The sequence below is a fragment of the Poecilia reticulata genome, linkage group LG10, assembly GCF_000633615.1.
Source record: "Poecilia reticulata strain Guanapo linkage group LG10, Guppy_female_1.0+MT, whole genome shotgun sequence".
NCBI classification, from domain to species: Eukaryota; Metazoa; Chordata; class Actinopteri; order Cyprinodontiformes; family Poeciliidae; genus Poecilia; species Poecilia reticulata.
Genome location: NC_024340.1, coordinates 24,946,951 through 24,972,970, shown reverse-complemented (window position 1 = coordinate 24,972,970; position 26,020 = coordinate 24,946,951). Strand labels below are relative to the sequence as shown.

The 26,020-nt window shown below is 37.2% G+C and overlaps 1 protein-coding gene across 1 annotated transcript in view; it reads right to left on the bottom strand.

Annotated features, from left to right (window-relative positions):
- The window catches only part of spock1 (SPARC (osteonectin), cwcv and kazal like domains proteoglycan 1), a 117,090-nt gene that overhangs the window by 29,325 nt on the left and 61,745 nt on the right, over positions 1-26,020 (bottom strand). Inside the window, exons 4-5 of the mRNA XM_008420231.2 lie at positions 23,700-23,745; positions 12,673-12,747 (exon numbers count right to left, since the gene is read on the bottom strand). Coding sequence (XP_008418453.1) covers positions 12,673-12,747; positions 23,700-23,745 — 121 coding nt within the window. The remainder of the gene's footprint in view (positions 1-12,672; positions 12,748-23,699; positions 23,746-26,020) is intronic.

Here is a 26,020-nt window from a genome sequence, read left to right as displayed (position 1 = left end):
TTGTCCCCTAGTTCAATATGTTCTTTTAGTAATATCAGATTCCTGCAGAGTGCTAAACTTTACTGAAAAAATCCACACCATCAATATGTCTTGATATTTACATGGGCAAGTTATTAAATTGCTATACAATTCATCCCATTTGTTTATCATCCACACGTCTCCCCACACAGCTCCTACAGACTAGCGGCAGCAGTCTGTGGCAGGAGATACAGCTCTGAGACACAAAGTCAAATTTATTTTAAGTTATGTTTGCTACACAGCATTTTAATAACAACTGAAGATTGATTATGTTACAAAATGGGACTTTGTGATGGAAAATACATAATACCCTCACCTCGCTTCATGACATACAAATGCATTTTGTATTAATTTCTCTGATGTTAGCATTTATTTGGTGGTTTGAAGTATTAAAGTGGGACAAAACATGAACAGCTTTATTTTTACATCCACTCTAGCTGGGTCCAGGTTACAATACAGCACAGTCAAAATTGGTTGATGATGTGATTTCAAAAGAGGTCCATCTAAGGAAGCCCCGTCATTTTCATTGACGGGTTAACTTGGCTGCATTTCCTCTTTGTGAGCAAGCATATGGTGACAGCAGCCATCGACAGACTCCTTTGCCAAACCCAGACTGAGTATGAGAAGTTATCTGCTGTGACCATATCGATTAAATTTCGTGTTGATAGAACTTAACTTAAAAAGACGGGGCTGGAGGTGAAAGTAAATGTGTGAACATCCTTCAGAAACCACAAAGATCAGTTAGAAACATTCATAAAAAATCAAAGTAAAAGAAAGTGTAAGGAGGAGCCAGAGACAGCACAGGAAAAAAAGAAAGCAGAGTAAAAGCACAGATAAGTGGAGTCGGTAAGAAAAATTAGCATTGARGGCAAAGGAGCACAGGAAGGGAGATAAATGAAACAGGAAACAGGAGTAAACAGCAGAGCCAATAAAGAAGAAAAGAGAGAGGGAGAGGGAGGTGAATGTGAAAGGAGGAGGAAGGCATCAAGGAGGCAGGGAGGAGAAGCGACCAACAGAGAGCTGGGTAAAGGAGAGTTTTATCCATCTATTTAAAGCTTCAGTGAGCAGCACTGGTGGTTAAAGCAGTCGATCAATTGTAATGCAGAAGCACTGCAGCACATGCTGCCACCCCTCCTTCACTCTCCTTAATGTGATTCTCTCATCTACTGTCATTCCCCTCTCATCCTTCTAATCTAAAGCATCGCGTTATTCTCATCTGCGTGATCAATCAATATGCGCAAGAAATCCAGTTCGTCTTGCTGCATAGAAATTTGCTTTCAAGTGACGAGGAAAACTTTGTCTCTAAGCCTCACCTAAATTTGTTTTTTTTTAATTTTCATTGATTTGTGTAAAAATCTTCATCTGCTACCCATCAAATTTGATAACAGAGTAGCATTAAAAATAAAAGGCTTCACCATGCTTATTCCCTTCTCACTGATCAACACATACATGTCTGGTTGACAAAGAAATTGCAACTGAGGCTAGTGTCTCCTTTTACTTTAATTAGCCTTATCTAATGGGTTCATTTTAAGGACCATTAAGCATATCTGCAATAACAGTCAAACCATTTTCAGATCTGTTGCTTCTTTGATGTGTAAACATAAAGTGCTGTGATTGTGTTGTTGGATCTGAGAACAAGTCAATAGATTTTATTACGTACAGGGATCCAAAATAATCACCAACTCTGCCATTACTTTTACGAGTACGGCTATATCAGGTACTGCTGGCAGTGTTTTTGTTTTGTTTTGTTTTGTTTTGTTTTCTAGCAAACACAACTACTGGAAATGGCAGATCCTATAACTGCCTCTTGGATCTGAAGATACAAGCACAATAGAAGCTGTTTGGTAGAACCTCTGCAACAAGTATTTAAGTTAGAATATTTAAAAAGTCCCTTCAAAATGCAGATGTAATCAAAAGCTACACAACTAATAAGATMAAATAAAAAACAACTCATGTTCAAAGTAGACAAAAATGTGTAAAAAAAACAATTTATTAAAACAGAACAAAATACTTTTCATTGCCACCTTTAATTCTTTGGATATGCCTTAAATGTTCCAGTGTAGGGAGGCAATTCTACTGAGAGCAGATGAAATGGAAAGCTTTGCAGCCCAAGCAAATGCCCATATATGGCACAAACTAATCATTATTAAAAACAGCTTAAAAAAATCTTCAACTAAGCACTCAAGTATAAAGTTGAACTCTTTAAACAGCAAAAAGTAGAAAAAAATAGGGTAGTATGTTASTTAGAATTTGAATTTTCTCTTTTATTGCAGGTAMAATTTGTGGTTTTACTGCAACTACTCACAAGCAGCATATCAGCGCTACTTTTATTGTGTTTATTCATTTAACCTTTATTCATCAAGAAAAATGTAAACATGTCTTTTCGAGGAAAGCCTTGAAAAAGTTTGACATCATTGTTAAAATGCATTAAACTAAAACAAGTCAGATTTATAATGAAAGTATACAAAGGACAACGTAAGAATGGCAGTTGGACTCTTTAGTTACATGAAACTTTTAAATTAAAGATTATTTTATGACCAAGTGCAAAGTAAAGGAACAAGTTCCCAAAAGATTCTGCATACTCAAAAAAAAGAAGAAAAAAGAAAGAAACAACGAATGTGAGCCACTWTCACATTGTCAAAGTACCAAAAGTTAATAGGACAATAAAATGTGGAACAGTTGGGAGAGTGATGGGAAAATGGAGCCTTGTAATCCTTTTCCTCCAATACYGGCCTGACTGCAACAGCTTAGCAGAGGAGAAAACCTCCACTTTGAGTAGCTTCCAAATTAAGCTAATATAAAATACAATCAAGGATGAGAGAAATCATGCATGCTCTTAAGTGCTACAGAAAGTATTTGTCCAGAAGAGAAATGGCCTTATTCASACGTACCACCATCAATACGCCTTGTGCGTGCCAGATAGAGAAACCTGGCAGRGCCTTAGCTGAAGTTAACAACTGCAAATGACACAAGCGGATCATTAAAAAAGGGGCCGGCACATTCTTTACATGAATGTAAGCCGAATGAATTTCAAAAAATGCATTTAGTTTGCTGAGCTTTTCAATTTTCACATCAATGAGCCATGCTATTATGACCTCCAGCCTACTGCTGAGTAAGTGTTTGTTGTGCCTCCGAGAGCAGATTGATCCTAATGCTGTTTGGTTTGACTGCAGCATGTCTGTTTCACTCTGGAGGGCTGGACAAACACCTCAAGTCTTTGTGATATTTTTGGCTCTCTCTTGTGGCAGTTTATATAGAGACCCAATCCTTCAGAGTAGAGGAAGCAGGCATGTCCACTGTCGCCCCATGCTTGCTTAAGAGGTCGTGCTGTYGTAAAGTGACAAGTTAATGAAATCAGTTTTTTTTTAGACATGTTTTATGACCATCACACTTTGACTCTATTGTTAGAAAATCACTATTAAATAAGTCTGTGCAGAGCTGGGTCTGGATCTGACTGAAWGATTGGAGATTAACTGAATCCTTCTGAGCCCTGTGATGAAGTGGTGACCTTTTAAAGGGGCAGTATTATGTAGGATTGACRTTTTTTGAGTTTTACATCATGTTAWGATGTTATTCTCGCATCAAAAGCGTATCTGGAGTGTCGCCTTGATCCTTTCATATATGTTTRAGAAATYCTTTAATCTTCYWCTGCAAACATTTAAATGCCTGAGTGGGCCTAGCCTTTGAGGCTCCAGGTTTCACATTGGAGCTGCAGTTTTSCAAGTTTTCGATCTTCCACCTCACGGAGCAGTCCCGTCCCACAGCGCCCTCATTCAGCTCCTTCAGACAAGCCAGCAGCAGGAAGCAAACACCTGGCGAAACTGAACATGTGCAGAGCTCATTATAAGAGCTACTTTTWAGTCCAATTCTGGTAAAAAAGGTTGTGAAAGTGTTAGAGGAGCCGTGTTATGACGACTTCCTGAAGGCAGAGTTTCAGAAGGAGGAGTTTTTAGAGACACAGGCCCAATTTCAACKTGTTAAAGTTGGAAGWAATTTTTTTTGAAGTCATATTTTATATAAATATAGCATTTCTATAACAACAGTAACAGTTACTTTRTTATGATACAAGAATAATWCTGMCCCTTTTATGGGTTYACCCCACCTATTGCCTAYTGAGCTCTGGGGTTCRGCACCCACCCTCAGGCAACCCAAGGATAAGAGAATTATAGAAAATTGATGGATAGATGAATTACATTTACTTTGAACTGAATTACACAAACWGTAATTGCACAGGATCTGTATCAGTTTGCCCTGCAAAGTGTCTTGATGACATTTTTGAATTGGMTCTATATCAACAAACTATGTTGACCCGACACATTTCAATGACTGTAACAAGATGAGYCCTGCTTCCTTATCTCTCAGCGGTCACAATTTCAGAGTCTGGCGTCGTACGCTGTCAAACTGCTCCCACATGGCCAAACTACGTGACTTTTGCAATTTGACTTTAAGATTCTGCTGCCTTTGCCACGGCACGTCAGATGTACTTTTCGCTGTTGTAATAATATTTGCTTTGAACACTCTGCTGTTGCTGTCAACCCAGCTGCCATCTGGCCAGATTTCTTTTTATAATGCTGTGGGGGGAGATCAATATTCGTCTTGGTTGGTAGCTCATCCTTGGAGAAAACAGGAAACGCATAAAAGAAAATACATGTGCTGCCGACATCCAGTGTTCTGCTGAGAAAAATAAGATTCATCTGACTGAACAAAAAGACCAAAGATAAAGTCTTCAAGCTAATGCCCAGTTAAAATACTGTGTAAATATGTGAGGTTTTCAAAATGTATCTGTGTACCAAACATTATTATGTAATAGCATTTCATGCGCATCGGGTTTTTATTCAACATAAACGCTTTTATGCATGGTTTATAACAGCTTCACTCTATATCTATAATTTAACATGTACTTTTCACATCTGTTACAGTAAAAGCAAGTCTCTAGAATAATGTGCATCTAAATATGCATGTGACAAATAAATCATGATATATAATACATGAAAGCCATGTCATTTAAAGAGATATTGAAAATATTGCTGTCAAATTAATGAAGCTACGTATTTCACAATATTGTTCAGTGTAATGAAAGCATAACCAGCTTGTCCCGACCCTACGCTCTCTGCATGTTTCTGTCCCATYCATCCATAATTCAGCTTTTTGCTCTTCACCTCTCAGATACCGCACAATGTGCATTTTAACAAYRAACTTTTTACAAGAACAAAATTGTTTAAAGCATTTAGCAAAAATKAAATGACAATCAAACTCAAAAATATATTGTACTGACAGATTTCACTGCAATCTGTCAGTACATTTACAGYACACAAAATAAATCTCTCCTACRCCGACTGAGGTCCCTTTTAAACTTTCAAATATAAGGTCATTTGAATTCTTTCTTTCTTGAGCTCTGGAAGGAAATCCTCAGCATCATCAGCAAATTCAGGCTTCAGCTACTCGTGCATGTCTCTCAAATCCAAAATCTCTACAATCAGCATATTTCTGTCTTTCCCTTTCTGTCACTCAGAGACACTCTCACCAGCATCAAACTGACTTGATATTTCTTCCAGACATACTGTACTTCACATTTACAATGCAAAAAGAAATTTGATAATTATCTGCAAAAATATTGATTTTTTGGTACAACAAATTATAAATTAGTCTAAAAAATATTTTACTGCAAATACATTGACTGTGGTTGAAATCAGTTGAACAGCACTATACCTAAATTGGTGAAAAAGTAAGTAAAACCTTAGCCAGAGATGCATGATGTTCACTTCAGTCAGCAGATTATTATTAATTKCAGTTTCTCAAAAAAACAACAACAAACAAATAAATAAACAGTACTTAAATATTTTAACAAATGTATAATTTCTTAGCTGCAAGTTAATGACGTCAGTAGTTATTTTTTTTCACCTGTAAAGTTGTTATACTGTTGAAATATGTGCAAGGTATTCCTCATCAACAGTATGACAACACCCTACTTCACATGGACATTTTAAAATATCTGAAGAAGACGTGACGATTTAAATGTGAAAACTGCTCAAAAATAGTTCTATTAATAAACAAAGGCTCAAAATCTGTCCTGCTAAAATCTTCCTCCAATAGAGTCCAAATTTACACAGACAGTTCACACAGTTTTAAAGCCTCTCACATCCTTATTTGCAGCATGGAGTGGCTTCTTCATGACAGATTATTAAAAAAAAAAAAAAAGTGAATTTTCATGATTTAGAGGACTTGTTCTGRTTGTCTAATAGCTGTTCACATGTGTAAGTATATCTTCCCACACACACACACCCACGTGCTCAAAAGGGTTAGTTCAGTGGCTATGGCAGAGACCTAATTTGAAGACCAAAGAAGGCATGGTAAAAATACAAGTTGATCCTATTTCTATAATTTATCATTTAGATAAATATCAAAGAGTGAGAAAAGTTGAGTGTGCAGGGTTGCAAACAGGAATGGATTTAGTATGAACTGCAGCAAGATTAGAATCAAAAAGTTTTCTGCATGCATTGGTTTTCAACGTGATGCGCATTAAAATGTGCTCAGCAAAAAAGGTTCCTGGGTAATGTCACCTAGCAGAGCTAAACACGCTGCTTTCTGCACAATCTAACTGGTACAAGCTTTCCACATGTGTCCCTGGCAAAAGAGCACATTWTACTTGTGAGAAATAATGTTCTTTCACAATTACAGCCAGAAGTAAATTATCTCCCTAATTCATTTTTTTAAAYCTTTCTCTAGCCATGAATTCACTTAAAAAAGTAACAATATGATGRGGAATAATGTTGTCTCTGTTCTCTAATTCTGCACAGATACCAGGATGACACAAAGTAATTTGATACCAAAGATAGTCAGAGAGGTTAAAGAGCCAACAAGTCCTGTCAGAGTAGATATTGAGCTCAAATTAGTTGACGCCAAGCTGGAAACAGGTCGTATGTTCTGTGTTGACCCCGCTGAACTATTGCTCTCCACTGTTTGCCCTCYGTGCTGCTTTTCTTAATGGCAACCAAACAAGTCAGAGATTAAATAAACAAAAGCTTTGACAACCATCCCCAAAGGACACATTCTGAACTGTTATTAGAAAAAAATGAACTTTGCTTTCAGGCTCTGATAAACTAATTAAAAAGGTGTTTCTTCTTTTACCTGGGGGCTACTGAGGAAGCCCAGAYGGAGGAAAAGGCAGCTATAAGACAAACAGATCAAGAGGAGATTAAAATCCACTTCACTCCTCGCTTTGTGAGCRCTCCTCAGGGTCTGGCTGTTTGGCCCAAGAATGGCACCAAGGCGAGGGATGTCAGAGACAAATGACGGAGGGATGAAAGCACAGACAGGGCCTCTGGGAGGATGCGATGATGGAAGAGATTCACCATCCAGAAAATTAATTATTGAAACCATCAGCAAATCATATTATTGTGGTTGTAACTGAGGAATGGGGGAGATAAACAGGCTGTTCCATTTTGAATGTCAGGGAAAGAAACCATGGTGGCTTAGGGCAGAAAAAATATCTGGAGGGAGACACTATTGACTCTCGGTTATAAGAGGAATATTCATCACTGCCACACAACCAATATGCACACACAGCTGCACATCCATGTTTTATTGTGCRAATTCCTGAAAGAGGAGCCTTTGTGGATCTCCTGCTTGCAGCGGACCAATTTTAATAGGACACCATGTCAGCAAATAATCAAGTGGTCTTTGAAGACGGCTTCAAAGCAAAAGAGCAAAGATGCATTTAAGGACAACACGCCTGGCAGAGGACACTCGTTTTAGGTGCAAGTCGGTAATTGTCACGGTTTTAACAAAGGTAACCCGTGTTGCCTGAAGTGGGTCGGCAAGTTCTGTCATCATAGTGGAGCAGAGAGTAAGTACAAATAAAACAGGAAATGCATGAAATGGGGTTGGTTAGGTAGAAACATATACACACACACTCAGATAACAGCAGGGTAAATGCAGACTGCAAGGTGGTCACAGTGTGTAGGGGCATAAAGTAGAAAGGGTTTAATTTTGAGTCACATCGCTGCCAGACAACCTGAACACTGAATAACATTATTTCTCCAGGAATGTGTTTCCCTTTCATTTGTCTCTGATAAGTTTAAGAGCTCAAAAAGAAATTTAGTTTGAGCAAAGGTACATTTTTAAGTCCGGTGAGACTACGTTATCGCCCTCAGGTCACAAATTAATGCAAAGAAACTTCTGGAAGCCACTTTTAATGCAGCCGGTAAAGAGTATGGATATACTGGCTCTAGAAGACATGATGGAAAACGGTGTTMAATAAAAAAATWAAAAAAATTTAATAAGTACGTCTTTGTYCAATATTGGGTTTGTCTAGACAAACATTGGCAGCAATAGCGGCTTCCGTCCTTTGAGGTAGAGACATGCAAATATTCAACGTTGTTTCTTTGAACTGAAGCTGAGGCAGAAACTGTTGTGTTTGCTTTAAAGATGTTTAACCACACCTGAGATATTTATTTGCATAAAGATCTGTGTTGGGGATTGATCCTCAATCTGGGGATCATTTGGTTAACCTACATTGAGAAACTGCTTCTAGAGTAAAGCGTAACATGCGGTGCTATAAAAAGGCACAGACATGCTAAGAACATTTTTGCGTTGCTGAAATCAGGTCTCAACCACCATCTGGTTGGAAACTCCAAAAAAAATCCAATCTTTGCTTAACAGTGAATAGATCATCTCTAAGCACTACCTGGTGGCACGGAACTGAATTTGTCTTTGTTTCAAAATATCTGTAAAACCCCATCACCAACTGTTCTTTAACACACACACACATGCACACACATGTGTTTAACATTTTTCTGCTTCTAACAAAAATAATTAGCGACTGTTCACATCGGGAAGCTTACAAAAATACATTTGAAAGCTGTTCTTTTATCCTGTTATTATATAGTTATTGGTATGAATATTTCTCAACTTTCCCTGCTTTTTTAGAATCTTTTTTGCAATCAATTTTCTTTGCTGCCATTTGTCTTCTGATTAACTTTTAAACGGACCTCATATTAACGTAGCTGAAATGTTGTTTGCATATATTAAAAGAAGAAGAATAWCGGCCGTGTTATTTTTAGCAAGATGTTAACAGCCAGAAGTAAAAGGGTAGCTGATCTACAGCATGTGAAGGTTTTTCTTTTTAATTACCATGAAATATTTTCACCCTCTTCTCACACTCTTGTACAATGTCTGTCAAAATGCCCAAGGCCTTTTTCTAACCACACGTTGTCGCCTGGCAAACAGTTTGTGTCGGTTCAACCWTTCGTCAGTTTCCATGCAAGTTTACAGACCACAAACTCCACTAAATGCTTGAATCTTTAAAGCTCACAGATTGTGCCTTTTCCCTCATCCTCTAGTGTAAGAAGTAATTAAATGTTTTTACACTCTGAGGCAGTTATTAATTATGCACATRTCCTTATGGATGTGTCAAAACCCACGCCACATTACTCTCCAATCTAAATGTACATTAATAGCAATTTTCATTTCATCTGTACATGTTAAGGCAGTGTTATACTGCAGGTTAAAAACTCAAAGAATGTATATTTCAGTTACAGCAATAGTRTTTGCCAGAACACATTGGACATATGTAATTTAATATTATCAGACCAAAAAAACCTAAATTGTCAGACAAGTTGATAGACGCGCTTCTCTTCTAACCTTGCAATTATATTAAAACAAATCTTGAAAAACACAGAGCTGTATAGTGTGGCAAATATGTCATATCTGAAAAAACTTTATACGCAACATATTATTGTGCTGATGTCCCAGGTTGTTTTAAGTGAGTTTTAATTTAGTGCAATATATCCAACATATTTAAAGGCACCAGTGCTTAAGATAATGTTTATTTCAAAGGCTTCGGTTTAGCAGGGCTGTTTCCAGGACATTTTTAAAGAGGGATAAATGGGGACTATTTGTTTGTGGAATAAACAAATTGATTTTGAGATCAACTTGTTTATTCCACTTGTGAAGTGGAATAAACATTTTAAAAGTGTATGTCTCATAACATAAATGTCAGAGATTGATATGAACCTAAATACATAGAACACATGAATAATTCTGATTAATTGAAGCTATTTAGTTAATAAGAAAGTTACTCATCTGGGAGTAATCTGATATGTCTGTCAAAACTTTACACTATGGTTTTCCTCATGCATTTGTCTTTATTTACATAAAGAAAGGCACTTAACATAGCTTACATTACAATTTACAATARCAAAAATGGCTGTCGTGTTATGTGTGGTAACCTGATGTAAGATGGTATGCCCATGTCGCCTGCTCTTTACTCTCTTCAAATTGGGAATTTAATATAAAGCTGATAAACTTTGTTACCAGGGATGGTTTTAATATATTTTCTAAATAACAACTGCTGAGAGTGGGTTCAGAGTTATTACCATTTATTTAGTAAGTCAGCCTCTGTGAGTACTTCCAAATATGCAAAATTGTCTCCCAGTTGGTTGCTTGATGGAATACTAATAGGCTAATTAAACTTTATTAAAGAGGAGGAGAATCATTTCATCCTAGCACACTAAGACACAGATAACAACATCACTTCTGCACATTGGCACTTACACAGATGTGGTCTCAAGCATAGCTTTTTAAAAATACGCCCTAGGATCCTGTTGGGTTTTTGCTATGAGCATCGTTTCTTTCTTCAAAACAAATTTTAGTACCTGCTCGTACACAATGCTTGTGCATTATTCAGCTTTTATTTTTAGGAGGCCTACATGACAGACTGTCTTCTGCTTTATACATATCAATTTAAACAACTGTTAAACAGTAAGCAGAGATAGATAATGGAACATTAGTCAAAGCATGATAAATTAGCAAATTACTATTATGAAATTATCAGGCAACAGAAACAAAACGTACAAACTGCCTGTCCAAAAAAAAGTCATGCACTAAATTTAACAAAGCTAATAGGTGAGACCAKTCCATTGGATAATCATTGTACGGATGATTGTTTTATTTCACAACATTGATGTGTTCACTAATTTAATGCTGGTGGACACATCCTGCGGACATGGAAAATATGATATTGTAAGGATGTCTATGGCTCTAAGGAGGCTGCTATGTCTGACAAATCATCAAAAACTGGATGGACAGAGGGGAATCATCATMTTAGAGGAGGTGATATGRTTGGAAAAAATATTGAAACAACAGCAGAACTCATAGCTAGTCATGAAAGTAAGAGCATTTCCATACACACAATGAGAAGTGAGRTCAAAGGATTGCACCAAACAATTGCATAACCRTTACGAAAACCACTTATGAGTGACTATAAAGAGTAAAAACTGCTTCAATTTGCAGAGGAGCATAATAATTGGACTTTGGACCAAGAAGCTGCTGATGAGTCCAAARTGAAGGGCAGGTGACAGAACCATCAAGCATGTCATCTATTTTATAAGTCTTCAAGGCCATGCTGTAATCTGAGATCGAAGTAGTGGGTTCTGGCTTGGGTTTTGTAACATTTCGTTCCCCCTTTTTTTTCCAGAGAGTTCTAGACTCTGTGGGTCACTGAACAGAACAGCTTATTTCCTTTTGGCTTCTTCTCAGTATGGGGAACAATCCCCATACTGAGTGACCCTGATCACAGGACCTCATGAACCTCCTAGGAACAATTGGGGCAGAAGCCCCCTAATACRATGTGGTGTTTGTCTTTGACACAAAGTCAAAGAAATAATCTTAAATTGCACTCCAAAATAAACTGCAAGCAAGACTTGAGGCATTTTTCACAGAAGTCAGGCAGYAGCAKTTTGAATAACTTACAATTGCTGGAGTGAGATTTTGCTAAGACCTGTGTAAAGTGTGTTATATAATAATCCAAAGGTGATGGAACAGAAACATRAATAATTATTTCCAGTTCAATATGTCTGACAATGAACCATAGTTTGGCAATATTTCTGATATGATGAAAACAAAAACGAACCAGAGACATGATGTATATCCAAAGTRAAACCAGAATCAACTTTTTTGCCAAAGTTGCTAACAAATGATTTTGCCAAGGAACCAAGTGGTTCAAATGTCTTCTTTTATTTCTGCTGTGTATTTTTCTGGTTCAAAGTAACATGATGCGTTCAAAGGATACTATTGGTTGGCAGGCTGCCATACTTAAATTCTGAATGACCAAGTTATTTCATCAGTGATTTTCTTCTTCCCTGACAGAACAGGCATGCAGTATTTCAAGGTGACAATGACRRGATTCATCAGGTTTAAATTGCACAAGATTGGTTAAAGGGTCATCAGACATCCAAGACCATGGATTGACCAAAGTCCAGACATAAATCCCACTGAGAATCTTTTGAGTGTTCTGAAAGACAATTGGCACAGCGGTCCAACTACAATATTCTCTAAGATCTTAGCAAAAAATGAATGCAACTTTGGAAAGACAAATGTGACATTGCAGGAGCCTATAGAAACAATGTCACTTCAAAAATGTAGTGTAATCAACATTGTAGGTGGTCCAGTGTAATATTAGTGTTTAACTTATTTTTGGACAGAGCAATTTGGGAATTAAAAAATACAATGCAAAATTGCATTGTACTGATGTTAAGTTCACATATACAAGTATTATGTCTTTAATATGCAAGCTTTGGACATGGCAAAAGGCAAAAGGTATGTCCAAAGGTAAGAATGCCCCCAGAAGTTGAAAGGGATGTGGCTCAAACTCACCGTTCTGTCCAGTCTTCTTGGCAGAGTGGGATTGAATTCCTTCTTCTCCGATTCTGCCAGGTTCAGCCACTCGCTCTTTATAAAACAGTAAATACAAGCAATTAGTTAAAGTTGTCCCGGCGTATCTCAATGCAATATTGCAAACAGTGTCTAAAATAGAAATGAAAACTAAAACCACTGAGATGTTTGCATCAGATCCAAGAACTAAAATGAACATTTGGTGCAGTCTCTCTTTAAAGTATAATACCCCTCTGCTGTCCTAGTATGTCTCTCATAAGCCAACAGTTGTTGGATTCAACACTTTTCACTGAAACCTTTTAACTTATAAAAACATAAACCACTAGTTAAAACGCAAATGTAACTTTTATCAGCTGAAGAGTTGCATRTTGCTAACAAAACGCCCTAAAAGAGGCAGAGCTGATGACAGTGATCTCGATAATGACCCACTTTCTCAGATTTTCCAACGGGTTGCATCAGTGACGGTAATATTACTGAGAAGCCCAAAGATAGGTGTCAGGCTAAGTGGCTCAGAATATATCAGTGGCTTAAACAATGGTGAAATGAGCCGTTCCATTTGTAGAATATACGTTGCTGTGCCTGTTAATAGCTGAAGACATTGTTTGAAAGAGTTATCCCACACACCAAGCAATTGATGTAAAATTCAGAATTTTAAGAAAGCAAAGAAAGGCATCTAAAAAATGTTCCACTAGGGTTTCTGGCATGCAACAAATATATACTGCTCAAAAAAATAAAGGGAACACTTAAGTGTTTACTTAAGTGTTTAAGTGTTCCCTTTATTTTTTTGAGCAGTGTACATAATTTTGGTGATCCTAACTAATCCAAATAAAAAAAATAATAAGGGGAATTTATGTGATTTAACTTCAGACAGAGGAAAAAAAAACATTTAGGTGTCTTTATTTGCTTTAAGTAAATTTCTGGTTTCAAATGAATGTTAGTGCTGTAAAGAGTTTTATGTTTATACATATTGGTCAGCTCCACATCCAGTACAGAAGTGTCAACTGAAGAACCCCTACAGTTATCCCAAACAACATGAAGGATCACACAAAGCAGTGTGACCCTGGGTCTAACAAAAACCATCAACTACGGTAGGTAATAACTAGAAAATGATAAATTATGTGAACATTAGCCAGCAAACTAAACCAAAAACTATAAAAACAAAGTAATCGTAAGCAAGATAATTGAACATGTTACAGAACCCTCAGCCAAGTCTTGAATATCAGATAGATATTCATGCACTGTGACAGGGACTAATCCACCATCCTCAGTTACTCACCATTTCAAAATACTGCATAGGCATTAGCTAGTAGTAGCTGATTCTTAGGAATGAAACAGTCAGTAGGTTATGACATTAAGACCCAAAAATGATCAATTCCCTCAATTCATTCATCTACTGGTATTTATTAGCAACAATAGGCCTGATTATGTACTGAAAATAAAGAGCAGAAAAAAGTGTGTGTGAAGCAAAAAGTTGATCCAACTTTTGCCAATATGTCCTCCTTTCATTACCATCCATTCTTTTTTTCTCTCTCTCTCTCACCAGGCAGAACTCTTTTCTCCTCATTACTGGATGACTCTCTTATCTCTGAGTTACCCTCTCTAGAGGCAATCTCTCTCAAGTGCTCTCTGTGGGCCTTGTGTCTATATATCTTTATATCTCCCTCTGCCTTCCTCCCCTGGGACACTCTTCTGATGCCACTGTCGCTTTCCCAAGCCCGCATTTAGCCCACGGGTTCTTGCTAGGATCGCAAAGCAACCAACGTGCGCTCGCCTACCTGCGAAGTTTATTTATCCTAATGYGCCACGATCGTCGGAGATGACACTGACTATGGAGAAGAAGAGAAGATTCAACACATACAGTTCCTTCATTTTGGAGATCTGTTGTTGTGTGTAAATCCCACAGAAAACAGCTTGTTCAGCACTGTTCACACACTGCAGTTTATTGATTCGACAGTTTATTCTGCCGTGCGCTTGCTTCGGACCCGTCTTTGTAAATTGAAGGTGCAGGACACTAACAATTCACTGTGCTCACCGAGGTCCTGGCAGCCAACRGTTACCCTTTCCTGACCCTTTGCTTAGCTGATATTCTTCAGTGAAACATTCTCTTATATTTCCCCATCACTGCTGCATGGATATTTAATGTCTTTCTTGATAACCTTGCATCAGTTTTATTAAATAAACTAAATCTTTGATCGGGCAGCATTTTTTTTCTTTCCTCTCCAGGTATAATTTACAGCCTGTTCTGCAAGGGTGTGCATGCTTGAGTGGTTAATTTACTTTTGAATGTCGGATATYACTGAAGCAAGTACGCGTAGGTTTCAGAAGATAATCCTGTTTATGTGCTCAGAYTCAACACTGTAAGTACTCACCCCTCTGAAAAAGCAAGATAAGGCTGAGCTAAGGGTCACAGATATCGAGTCACTCTTTATGATGCGGCCAACGAGCCATTAAAATCAGAGCAGCAAACAATGTTTTAAAGAACGCCTGGAGAGAGATAGAGAGTTGTGAACCCTCACCACATTACTCCGAAATGAGATACTTATTTGCGCACTATTTCAAGCAGACCTGAGGTGCTCGACGCTTGTTTTGGAGTCCTCTCTGTCTCTTTTCTTATCTTGCTAATTCTCCCAGCTTCTAAAGGGGGAGATCAAACATAGTTTTATRGGGTYGTATTAAGGAGGCGGCGACGAAGTCGGGGGAGATTAAAGATGGACCGATGAGAAATGTGAGCAGACAGAAGGCATATCTACTGAGAGAGGAGGGCTTAGTGAGCTGGAGAAAGAGCTGACGACATACATAGAGMGACGACAAACGCTCTGCTGGGAAAACACAATGTCGAGTCTAATCAGGCTGATTGGCAATTTGGAAGCCACAGATTTTCAAGGCTTTGTTTGCTGCTGGTGTGGCCAAACAAGAGCGAGTTGCAACCAAGTTTGATTTCTGCTGCCAAAATGGTTCCCATACCAGCCACTTATTCATTGTGTGACCTGTTAAGACAAACGCTGGGGCAAAACAGGGGTCAACATAACTTTTCAGTTCTTGTTTACTCCCCGTCTCCGTCTGTATTGTGCCCATCGGTGTTGTGCCCTTTGCCCGTTTCTTGATGCCAGTTAGACTCTCCTGTGTCTTCTGGACTGGCTGTGATAATGTGGTCCTTGTAATCCTCACTTTGACTTTCCTCTCTCGATAATGCATTGAAATCACAAGCTCACAATTCTGCAGGGTATGGCCATTTACAAGAAGCCAGACCCAAATAGCTTGAATACAGTTTTAGTCATTGGTCTCGCTGATGGCATAGCTTTTATCTGCTTCCCCCTCTCCGCCTTGCTCGCCCAAAAGCCCTGCTCAGCGCAACTCTCAAAGCATCACTGACAGGAGAGAGCAGAACTAAACTATAAGTACTGAATAAAAAGTTTGACTTTGGAAGAAGGCTAAGCTGACCTGCAGGACATAAGGGATTTTAGTTTTAACTTGATGGATGTTGAAATGTGAATAACAGAAGTGACAGAGAGGAAATTGTTTACGTGTTGCAAAGAATCGCCTGTAGCATAATAAGGAGRCATAAGTTTTTCATTAAAAATTAAGAAAAGTTGTTTTTAAATACATCTAAAGTACCCAATGTCAAATCCTGGCAATACTGAAAAATATGATTGACCATTACAGACATTTATGTAAGTCTTCTTCAYTTCCTCATGTAAGCCTCTCATGGGGGATGCTTATAAAAAAACATGCATGCAATCAAGCCTGAGATTAATTTTACATGGAAAATATTAGCTTYGCTGCTTAAAGCTTTACATCTTAATGAATCAAACAGTTTGAGGGAAGGTATTCACGGATGAACTTTGAGTTCTAAGACCTATTCATTATTCGAGGAGAAAAAAAATAACTGGAAGAAAGGAACTCAACTTTTCAACAATTTTTGTTCAGAAACTATTCTTTTTCATGTATTTTCATTTGTGTCATTTTACTCAAGAAATTGTGTTCTGTACATCAACAATCAGCTAGTAAGCCTATCCTGGGATCAATTGGAAGTCTGTCGTGTGAAGTCCCGACAGACTTCACACGGAGTGCTGAAATCGATTCTGACTGATGTAGACGTGTGACAAAAATTGCGCCATTTTGTTCGCCCAGATCRAACTATTTAAAGTGTTGTCTGATTGGTCATAATTTTGTTGCTGTGCTTTTTTGTGGAAATGCACCCAGACAGCCATGTTGATATTTCTCTTCAACTATTCCGCTTCCACTTTCAGGCTTTTGTATCGGCAGGAGATATGGATATTTTTGATGAGCAGTTATCCGAAGCAATGTAAGAATGTAAGAATGTAAGAATGTACCATTCTTATCTGAATAACTCCAATAAAAATAAGACTAGTAAATGGTTATCTGATGGACAGAAATTGTAATATCGTCGTTTACGGAGGAGGCAGTCTGCAGATCTCTTTGAAAGCAAAAAGAGGACGAAGGTAGGGTAGTGCGTGATGTATACTGAAGAGGGACGGGTGTCCCCCAGGTAGTCTGCACCGTTGTATGAAAAGTGTTTGCAAATACGAACCATCCGCAACAATGTTCCTGCGCATTGACTGTTAGGCTTTGGCTGAATTATGTTGAGGCCTTTAAACTGCTGGATGAGAAAAATAGGCTACAAAAATTACTGTCATTATTCTGTTTCCSCAATTTTCAAGAGTCTAACAATAGCATTTTGTCGCCATAACAGAGGGTACAACAAACTTTGACACTGCCATCTTCAGCTGACATGAACTCAAACTAGGGCCTGTACTTCCAGCTCAATAACGCCCATCTCTCTGTGTCCTCCATTGTTTAAGCTTGTGAATATGTAATTTATTATTTTAAAAATTGATGGGTATAAATAAATTAATTTTATGGTTAAGAGCCAATATGAAATTAACTAAACTATACCACACATCTATCTATAAATTATGATAATCCTTCATGATAGTTGTCTTCTGATGGGGACTCATTCTTTATTTCTTACTAAGTACTCAAGGCAATGGCTAATTTTGAATTGCAATTTCCTCCTTTTGGAACTTTATGGCCATTTCTTTTTGTCAAATTGATCTCAGTTTGTTCATTATTTTTTCGGCCCCGTCTTATTCATTTTGAGTCGCTTATAACAGGGCAGTGTTTATTTCCTCATGTTCTTAGATTTCATACAGAAACGCTGGATTTCTCCTATTCTGTTACATGATTTGTGACAGGCATCCTAAGAGACATCCGCTCTTTTATCCAGGTTAATTAAGAATGTATTATTGAGCAACTTATCTTTATGAGCTTGTTTCGCTGAGGGGAATATCATTGTCACAAATGAGAATAGACCTAGACGATTGTGCGAGCAGAAAGCTTAATGTAGAGAATTTGATAGCTAATAAGCCAACCAATGGAGCATAAGTACCATTATTGGGTAAGCTTGGTACAAGAGTCATATTAGTGTGTCTGTTCTGGGTGCTGCTACTGAAAAGAGTGGAGGTTTAAGACCTTTGTTTTCTTTGCAGTTTCTTAGTGACAATCTTCTCAAAGGTGCTTTGGCCAAATTTGACACCCCTGTTTTATGAAAGAATATATGTTTACACTCTATTAAAGCTTATTAGCTCAACTATTCACAGAGTTCCTCATCCTACCAACATGGTTGCTCCAGGACCAAACAGTCCAAGCAGTTGTTGCCATTCTTTTAAAGCAATGCCTCATAATAGTTTTCATTAACTACTTTCTAATGTCCTGCAGCATGTAGCTACTTACTTTGTAAATGAATAAAAAGAAAAAAAAACACACAAAAAAACACATTTGGTTTGAGCTTTGTTAGTTTATAAATACTTTTTACATTTTTCTATCTCAGCTATACAAACAGTTAGCCACATTTTGCTAACATCCCTGTTGATGCTAACTTCGACTTCCTAAAGAGAAATTATAAAAAAATACTCCAAAACTTTTTTCAAAATGGGCAATAAGGCTCTTTACAAACAGTAATATTTACTTTTTGTTTATTATTCAATGTTTACTTTTTACTTTGCATTAAGCAATGCTTTACAGCATTACTCAAAATGAGGCAAACACAAACACAGTTAGAACTAAAATAAGCCAATTCTTGCTTTGATACGTCAATAAATCTACCATTATATGCAAAAATGCAGAGTATGCATTTTTAGTCATGCAGTTTATAAAGCCTGGCGTTATAACTTGAYCTTGATGACTTTTTAACAATATTATTTCAAATTGACACTGGATAATCACTGGTTAAGATGGACATAGCAAATGCACTATTGTGTAAAAGGAGCAAACAATGCCTGCAAGGCTCAATTTCACAGATGGTTTCAGTCCTCTTAAGATGTTAATGAGCTGTGGTTGATGCATGAGAGGAGTAACTGACAAAATCACCAACATAATCATTAGCTGGATCCCAGATAACGGATGTTTCCTTTTACACTAGCAGAGGAAGTCAAGGTTTCATTTTGTTTTTTTATTATATTAGGTTCATTTCAATTTTATTACAGCCTTACAAATAAACCTGTCACTCCAATAACTGTCTGAAAAAACGTCTGAATAACTAATTTATCAGAGCAGGAATTGATTGCTAGAAATCAGGAAGTTTGTGATGCCATCAAAACTGTTTATGCAACTAAGGAGAACAAATTAATTGCTTAGTGATTGATCCAGTGGACTGGAGTTTCAYCATCAACTTTCCTGCAGTTGCTGATTAGTCTCCAAGGGCAACCATGGATTCATTAATCGAACTGAAATCAGCARCTGCTGATTAATGCCTGCATCCRTGGGCCTGAACGGACTTCTAATCAAAATGTCACACTTATCGATACAGTTTCAACACATCAAATTATAAGAAATGTAAAGAATAAYAGGGTACATTATATTGAAAAAACTTCCTTAAAATGTAACAGTTGTGAAGCAAGAGTACCATCATTCCTGGAAGCTGGACTATTGCTTTTTAATGTTGTGTTCTGACTAAAATAACCCAGCTTAAAAAAAGAAAAAAAAAGAAAAAMTGATGGCCAATTTTGTTAAAAGTATTCTGACATTACCTACATCACGAATCGTTTTACATCCAAAATCCAGATGCATGTAGATTTTAAAGAGCTGGAGTGTGACGCCTACAGTACCACTTGACTAATAATGGAAGCTACTGTAAAAGCATGCCAGGATACCAGAAAATTCTCCCATAGGGGGAACAGATTGTCTGACTGATGTCTAACTTTTTCAATGTCTAATTGTTTTGCCATCCATTACTCCCAGCTGTGCCGTTTGTGTGGGAAGCAGCAACTGCAGAGAGTGGTTTCAGTTCTGCAGCAGTCACGTCGTAGCAGTGCAGCACAAACAGCACAGCAAATGCAAGACTCATAAGATTATTTTTAGGCCTTATGTTATCATCTATATAATTGGCACAGAGTTATGCATGGACAGACTCATTAGATGGATGCACAGATGTCTCCGTCTCATCTCACTACATCCTGACAAATTGTCACAGTCGCTCATGTGCATGTGAAATATTGTATGTGTTGGGGCTGGTTAGGGGCTGAGAAGTTGTCTGTTACAGAACTTTCAAAAATAATTTCAAACAATCTCTGGAAATGATTAGAATATTTAAAATKATAGATTAAACTACATAAGAAGAAATTTCTCAAAGTAAATCTTTACAGTCTCCCCCAACTGTTAAATGAAGACTAATGTTTATTGCTCATTGGGTTTTTGTTGAACAAAACTGTCTTGGGATCTGGCTGATATAATATGACCGAATTCTCTGAAATAATTATTAGGATCTCAGAGTGCTGCAGTATTTTTTTTTAATCTGCAGTAGGTTAAGAAGCAGGGCAGAAAGTAGAAGCACTAAAATGTATTAGAAGTTTTTGCTGCTCAGTTGGACATGAGAAGAAAAAATGTTGCTTGAACAAATTTGAATCTGACACGACGCAAAGTAAATATAGTCAGTACTTTGGGTTGTCAATGGTTTGGCGTTATGCAGCTGAGAGACTTTGCTCTTTTGTTTTATTGGCAGTAAAATAATATTTAAAATAGTTTATTTTATTTGAATGCGAAATTTTTTGAAAATTTCAAACAGTGCCTGTAGTCAAAGCACATCTCATAATTTAATGGAATTATTGTCAGCCTTGTGGATGGGTGCTGTCTTTAGCCTTTCCCCATTTTTTGCACCCACTTTGTYGGAGCCGTCCCAACACATACATCATTTCATGCCGACCGCTAAACATCACCTTGTACATKTTTTACCAGCTTTGACAACCAACAACTCAACAAAGTAATTTTCTACTTTCTACTTCTAAATACTGTAGGAAGAAGTGCCTACGTGCCTCCAATAAATAATGTTTACACACAAAAATCTTATTTCTAAAARTAATACAATTAAATTAAATAAAAAAAGGAGATTTGGGCTGATTATTTCCATAAGTAATATCATTAACTACAATTTGACATGAGAAGAGTAAATGATGTGGAACTGTTTAAGTTGAAGCATCATTTGTTTATGACTATAACTTAGGAAGGTGATGAGACAAAATGGCGTGAAGATGTTAATGACCTAAACCCTTTACAGAAACAGCAGTTCAATGTTTCACACATTAATAAATCAATAAATAAAAACAAAAGAAATTATGCCAAAAAACGTATCCAAAACAAAACGTAGGAAAAATGTAAATAAACATCTAGAACAATGCCTATACAATATTAATGTACTGAACACATAGACATATAAACATATAAAAAAACAGCACATGACCTCATTATTGTAACATATTCTATATAAAAAAACTAAAATACACAAAACTAGAGACACATCCAAATGGTTTTATGTCATTTGTTTCACCCAAAGCAGTGAATGTCACATTTGCTCTCGCTGTTGGCAGGAAAACTTAATTTCCCAATTTTCATGTTTATTTAAAAATATGATATTTAAATTTTTCTGGTGGTATTTTATTCAAATGTCTTTTTTTTGTTAGCCAAGAGCTTGAGGGAATTTCTCCTTTTTGTTATCATTTCATACGTCTTATTTTCCACCTGCTCTCTTCATTATTAAATAAACTTTATTCACATTTCCCTGCACATATTTACCATCAGTCCTCTCCTGCCATGCTTTTTATTTTAGTTTACATTTTTTTTCAGTATTTTGATATTACCAAGGGGCCGCTAAACTTTAACCACGACACTTTGCACATTTGCATTTTTACTCTTGTGGCCACTGATCTGGATTGAAGTTGTACATTTTCCAAGTGTAAAAACAGGACAGTCCTGTCAGCTGGCACTGGGGTTTGAATTAAATGAGAATGTAGCAGTTTTAATCAAGGTGATCATATTGGAAGCTGTTCAATTCTTTTGTCAGACTGATGTCAGTACAAAGATAGTGAATTTAGTGTCATACCTGTGCCAGATTTCTGTCTCTGTAGATAAAACCTAAATAAAACAGGCTATGTTTTGTCTTTGCCTTAATGAAAAGCAAAACACTGCTTCCACAGTCACAAATATCTGAATAAGTGAATCTTTTAGCATCTAAATCTGACTTCACACCTCAATGACTTTGGCACAAAGGCTTTATTCTTTTTCCTCATGTGTGTTTAGACCCCAGTTAGGAGGGTGTGCGTTACCTTTTCCTTTCAGTCATCTCTAAGAGCAACACCGGATTTTGACGCACCGAGGCGAGGCTGTTCTCATTAGTCTCAGTATCCACGAGGAGCTGGCCCAGATAAACCTGCTCAGCAAGTCTTTCCCTGAAGAGTTGCAGTTAGTGTGCTAGATATGCAAAAGCAAGCCAGCAAAGAACAGAATGAGCTCAGTGGTGGGAGGTTTTAAAGTCTGGAATGCTGTTCAGAGAGCTGCAGTTCAATTAAAGCCTCCACAAACCACCAAACTGCGAGTGTGAAGATGAGATTGAGAGTTGGGGTGTGAGGGAGTTGATTTTTGTAATCACTGAGTTTAGTTGAGAGTTACTGTRGATTCCAAGAAGAGTACACACTTGAGAGCTCGGTATTTATTCTATAGTCCAACACGATAAGCACAACACACACACAAAACGTTGCGCTTCTATCAACCAAGAATCGGCTAATTCTTAGCCCTCGTGTTTACAAATGGGGTCCAACCGACCCCACACTCGTAAAACTTGTATCGTTTGCCTCAGTCCTCGCACGCACAAGGGTTAATAGTCAACCAATATTTCTTATCTATATAAACTGTTAAAATGTGTTTACTCGAAGTCATCTTGAGCGTATATGTCAGTAATTCAAGGCTTTTAATTGATTATTTGTACTAGAATGGTGGTAGGAGTTCACCCCGTTGCCGATTTGATCCCTGCTCCACCTGTCTGTCACCGTGTCCTTGGGCAAGACACTTCACCCGCTTTGCCTGCTGGTGGGTCAGAGCTTCGGTCAGACTGCCAGGGCAGCTGTGTCTACTATCCAGTAGCTTACCACCATCAGCATATGAATGTGTGAATAAATGGGTGAATGACTAAATATGTGTTCTTAGGTTTTAAAGCCTTACTTGGTCTCCTCCATATATACTTCTTGCCACTGAGGACAAATGGGTCAATATTTGTTCTGACTGTAATATCCAGTGGATACTTGTTCATGTGGGTATCTGCAAATTTCAGTCAAGCCTAAAGATGAAAATTTTGTAATTTTTTTATTTTTTATTTTTTTACTTTTTTTCTTGTCCAATTTCATTGTGGACAAGRATTTGTCCATCCAATTTAAAAATTGTGGAAAGTTAAAGCAAGCTGGAGCCTCAGTTGATCCAAAGGTGTTTCTTAATATAACAAATGTACTTTCATCTCAGAGTGACAGGTTAGCCTGGACCAACCCAGACTGGTCTTGAACCCAAGATGTTCTTACTGGAGGAAACAGTGATAATGTAGTATCACTTTCTGATTTACTGTATTACTTTAAGTGTTTTAATTGTAATCATGGTCTGATTTATTTCTTGTTTTTATTTGTTACACACTTTTAGCAGGCAGAGTAAATTGCACATAAAGATGAACTTACCTTGGTCCAGAGACTTGGCCGGAGCCCAGCTTTTGAAGTAATCATCCTAAATGAAAACACAAGAAACTAGGCTATAAAAATATCTCCAAGAATAAAGAATGTCACTGCACAAAACCCAATAGAAACAAGCATAATACATAAGTGATTTAGTTGTTCTTTGAGAACAGAGATAACTTCAGTTTCATTTATATCATTATTGCATTAGTGCACATGTAAAGATGCCGAATCAAACCTACAAAGTGAAAAAGAATCAGTAACTAGCTTTTTTTTTACATTTTTATTAAGTGCAAGTGAAAACAGATTTTARGTGCCATATGTGATACTGTTTGAGGAATTAGTTTAAGTAGACAACCTGCTGGTGAAACAGGTGTACACTTTAATATCTTGCAGTCCAAACAGATTACAAAGCTTTTTAAATAGCTTTGAAATGTTATTAAAAAGTACCCTTTTTTAAGTGTAATGTTTTTAGACTTGGCTTTAAAAGCCTCTTTTTTTCATGGTCTCCAGTGACCTAGGGTTAATAAGGTCAAYCTTTCTGATAAAAAAGTTCACAAAGTGTTCTTTTTTTTCTTTTTTTTTATTTTTAAAGGGGGGTGAGTGCACAGACACACTCCTAGACTTGAAGTGGTGTCTRAAGTTCAAGTATTTCCCAGAGCGAACCATATGTTTATCAGCGGGAAGTCAGCCAGTGTCAGTGACACGATGTGATGGAGGCAGAGGAACCTGCTGGGTCTCAAAGTGGGATCTCTATCTCCTTCATTATTGAATAAGAGAGATGGTGGTGGAGGGTGAGTAGGGGGTTGGTGTGATGAGATGGATGACTGAATCCAAAAGCCTGAAAGACTGAAATAAATAAAAAAAATCCTGGTAAAAGCTGAAATAGAGCAAATGCTTACTTTATTACTTTATAAATGACAACTCTAAACACTCAACAAAAGGTTTCAGACAGAAAATGTAAAATGCAATGAGCTCCATAGCTGGGTCTTAACCAATATTTCTTGCTGTAAAAGTATGCAGAATAAGTCAAGATCCCTGTGAGAATATTTAGATGCTTCTATATGTAATGTCTTAATGCAAAATATTTWAAATGCAACCAACATTTAAAAAACTGCTTCTACATAATCATCGAAAAGGAAGAGCTCACCTAGGATATTATGGCTACACAGCCTGGGTCAGCTATGGCATGCACGCTAAGAGGATTAGCCAAATTTGCTAAACTCCTCAGCTAATTCCCGACAGACTAAACAGTTTGGCTGAACTTCAGTTGCCCTTTACCACCTGCAGTGGGCTGTAAGTGAAGTAGCCTTGTGAACGTTTTCCAAGGCTTTGAACTATGTCACGTTGCCATCTTACAACTTAAAAACTCTGTGTTGGTGGGACTTTATGCGCAGTGAACTGAGCCCATCTGAGTGAATCCTATCACTTTTTGGTGCATTTAGATCTGCAAGTATTTATTGGATGCGTTTCTACAGTTCACTTTGCATGTCATCCTATCAAAAGAAGATTCCAACACATGTCTGCTGTGTTTCCTACATGGTTTGTCAGCTACTATATTTTATAATTGACTTCTCAAGGTTGTCTTTGAACAAAGACTTTCTTCTTGACATTCTTCCTTAAGGCCATATTTGTGGAGGGAACAACTAATAGTTTTTCTGTTCGCAGATTTTTCTACATGAGCTGCTTTCGACCTTTTTGCTGATTCTCTGATGAACAGTCTCCTGGTCCGGTTATCAGTCATGTCTTGATAGGTTTGGAGTTCTGACAAACCCTTTTCGTTCTGTATTCTCTGCAAAATGTTCAACGATTTCCCTTCCAAAAACTTAAAACTGTGTCCTCAGGCTTCATTATGCTGTCTGTTCCCTGGTGTTCTCTACCAAACTTCTTGGGAAAGCACAAAASAGTCTTAAACACTTAAACTCAGAATAACTTTGGAAATATGTGAACTATCTAACTGGGTKAATTCTGCTGGTAATTCTGCTGGATTGGATTTCATTAGGAGGTCTGAATGTAAATGCATATMAAATTTTCTGATTTTTAATTGGGGRAAAAAAAAGAAAAGAAAACAAGTACCTTTCTCTTTTMTTTTGATTTTGTGTAACTTTTTGCTCCTCATCACATTAAATCTCAAAACAAAATGTTGAGTTGAAAAACTGCCTAATACTTTAAACTGTAGAAAGAATTAAATCCATAAAACCAGTGAAGCAAGAGTTTAATATGCWTAGCAGTGCCAAGCTACTTCATAWCAGGCATTAAATTTGATTTCAAGATATCAACTCTGTCTTGTATTTTAATCAGTAACTTTTCTCCAGCTCTTTGACTTT